Genomic DNA, 3,201 nt, shown 5'->3' on the forward strand with positions numbered 1-3,201 from the left:
AAACATATGCAAAACTTTGCGCCCCCTACCCCCACACACAAAACTTAAAAACTTTAACTCGTGCACTCGATTTCACACCGCACCGTCAAACTGAAACGCGTTGGGTGCTGCATAACCACGAAACGAGAAAGTAGTTTCGTCTCGCCAGCCAGAGCAAGCCGCAAGTGGCGGAAACTGGCAAAGGGCGCCGGGAACGCGGAAAATCCTTCTCCTCCACCCCTACCTCGTACAAAGGGCGGGCCCCTTTCTGCCCTTGCACGCGGCCACTCTCGCTACTCACCGCCCTGGCCGGGGTGCGCCGACCCCTGCGGTCGGCTGGTGCGCCGGCCGCTCTGCAGGAACAGCGAGACGCTTCTGAGCAGCGCGGCCGCCCCGGGGATGGAGGGGCCGGCCGCGCCAGGGGGGCCGGCGGCGGCTCCGGGAGGGGCGGCCGGGGCGACGGGGGCGGGGGCCGCGGCGGTGGCACTCTGCTTGGTCCTCGCCGTGCCCGCCGACTTGGTCCTGGATCCGGAGGGGCTGCCGGAGCGTTGCTTGGATGACCGAGTCGTCCTGGCCGACATGGCGGCGACCCTTGGGCCGGGGGGCCGAACACCTGCAAGCAGACAGCAGGGAAGTCAGTAGTGTCGAATAACAGTGGTGTTGTTTATTGAACAACTTAAGTGCACTTCCGATAGAAAGTTCAAGAGCGTGTGGTTGAACTTCGGTGCAATGGTCGGCCTGTTTCATCTTGAGATAGAGGAAGGGACAAGTGCCTCTCTGCTTTGTCTGCGTCACATTTTGCCGCCTCGGCACGTGGCACGTGTGTGCGTCTTAATTGCTTTGGTGTATAGGTCAAAAGCTTTCACGGCGGGCCGTCGCGTCGTGCTCATCTCCGACGGGGACAGGGGACTTCGGAATCGCACCGTTTGATGACGCTTATAGGATTAGATTATAATTAGGACATCTAGAGCGTGAGGGCGGCTTGATTTTTTTCAGAAAGAGATTCGTAATCGGTAGCCGCCAAACACCTGAGACGACGTCACAGGTCTCTTACACGCCGGTAACAATATTTCGTGATAATTAAACATTATTATTTAGGAAAAGGGATGTTGTGCTGTGCTTTGACGAGAGGTAACTCTTCTGCAAACAAAATCATTTGCAAAGTCCGCCCACCCCTCTGCAATGTGCGTGAGCCGAAGCGGGTGTACATCGAGAAAAACATTCAGAAAAAATCATGACACAATCAACACAATCACACGCAATTTGAGACAATCACAAACAATATAAAACAATGAGAGTCTAGACACACTTTTTGGCCAGTTGCACACCCCTTGGCGTGGGCGTGAGCGAAAAGCGAAACGCACTAGGAGTAACAAACAAAAATGATCTTTACGAACGAGAGCACGGCTTTTCTTTTCTGAAGAATTTGGGATTTCTGGGTATGGAAAAATCCATAGCGCTAGAGGGGCCAAAAGTTGTGTTTTCTCTAGATTTCTCGGGAGGAACCTGTGATATCGTAGCCCGTCGCGGTGGTGTGGCGACGTGTGTGTGAGTGTTTTGTGTGCTTTATTATTCCATCTTTTTACGTAACTCTGCCTTGGCATTGTGATAACAACAACTGTCTGAATATAAGCGGAGATCAGTGATACGGGGAAAAGCACCGCCGGGCGCGGGTGGTGACGCCGGCGGAAGGTACCCGAAGGTACCCGCCACCTTTGGCGCTCGCTCCCCGGAGATCCCCGGCCCGGCCGATAAGGGCCGCCGTATAAAAGCAGTGAGGAGACGCGGCCAAGAAGTCACTCATCGCAGCATAGTGCAGCAGCACCTCGTGTCAACATGGCCAAGACCTTCCTCCTCGCGGCGTTTGCCGCCGTCCTCTTCACCGTGAGTTTCCGAGTCGCAGACTTTGGCCGGAGAGAGTCCGGAGAGGCCGGAGTCTGAGCTGCTCTCTTGTCCTGCAGGTCGCGTTCTCCTCGCCGGCTCCGGCGCTGCTCGCCCAGCGGGCGGAGGCCCTCCAGCAGCTGGACGACACCGATCTGCAGGCCCTCGGACTGGACAAGCACAACCTCAGGTTCAACTGGATCAACGTGACCGCCATTCTGGAGAAAATCGAGAATGCGCTGAACACCGTGGAGGTCAAGATCGCCGAGGTGACGGCAAAGGTCGAGGACGCTTTGCAGGGTGTTCTCCAGGGCATTGAAAACGCCGCCCTGAACGCGGCCGTCAAGTGGAACCAGACCGTCGTGGAGCTCGCCGAGAAGGCGGAGCAGGCCGGCGTGGACATCCGGGACTGCATCGAGCAGGAGCAGCCGCTCAGCGAGGTCATCGAGGGCCTGAAGAACGACACCCGCACCTGCGTCGCTAACCAGATCGATGAGGTCAAGAAGGCCCTCGGTGACGTGACAGACGTCGGCGGGTTGGCGCTGGACCTGCTCGACCGCGCCAAGAAGCAGGTCGCCGAGTGCAGCAAGGCGGGCAACTTCATCGCTTCGGGGCTGTGCCTCGCGGCGACCACGCCCGCCCTGGACGTGGAGGCCGTCGGGCTGGTCGCGGAGGCCGTCTTCCGCGCAGGGATCGCGGCGGTGAAGGCCGGCGCGCTCGCCCCGCTCACCACCCTCTGCGACACCAAGGCCACCGCGGGCCGCGCCGCCCAGGCCACCGCCATCGTCGACGCCACCGCCAAGTGCATCCAGGGCAAGCTTTTCCAGTAGGACGGGGTGCGAGATGCGAGAGTTTTTGCGACTGTGATATATGTATAAACGGTCTGGAGTAAATTATTTTATTATTAGCAATCTACAAAGCGCCATCACTCAACCCCTACTTTCTCTACACACAGTGTGCACAAGTCGGTTTTGGTTTCGCGATATTTTTGCGCCCCTGTGCCCCGCATGTAGTTAGTAGGCATGGACCGCTAGACAGCAATGCTTTGACACGGTAGGCAAACCCGCCCAGACGCGCATGCATGCGGTACAGTAGGATCGTAAAACCCGACTGGTATACTGGCACGGGCGATAATGGGGCACTTCCATTTCTGCGTATCTCAGTACAGAAATGCCACATAGTGCCTAACAACTCGTCGACCTCCTCGCGTCGACTCAGGTCGAAAGTTCTGATTGCGCTGCAGGCGGTGAATTTGTCAGTATCTCAAGTGCCTCGGACTCACATAGGTGATAGATTGGTTTCGTGGCCGGAAGGATCCCAATCCTACCCACCAAGTGCCGC

At 57.5% G+C, this 3,201-nt stretch overlaps 1 protein-coding gene across 1 annotated transcript; it reads left to right on the plus strand.

Annotated features, from left to right (window-relative positions):
• Positions 1 to 1,692: 1,692 nt before the first annotated feature.
• Positions 1,693 to 2,771, plus strand: LOC113203923 (uncharacterized). Its single transcript, XM_026418873.2, has 2 exons — positions 1,693 to 1,863; positions 1,941 to 2,771. Exons 1-2 carry the CDS (start codon positions 1,816 to 1,818, stop codon positions 2,688 to 2,690), a joined length of 798 nt encoding a protein of 265 aa, XP_026274658.1. The 5' UTR covers positions 1,693 to 1,815; the 3' UTR covers positions 2,691 to 2,771.
• Positions 2,772 to 3,201: the final 430 nt, after the last annotated feature.

Source organism: Frankliniella occidentalis, unplaced genomic scaffold (genome assembly GCF_000697945.3).
Source record: "Frankliniella occidentalis isolate FOCC.00 unplaced genomic scaffold, Focc_3.1 Scaffold94, whole genome shotgun sequence".
NCBI lineage: Eukaryota > Metazoa > Arthropoda > Insecta > Thysanoptera > Thripidae > Frankliniella > Frankliniella occidentalis.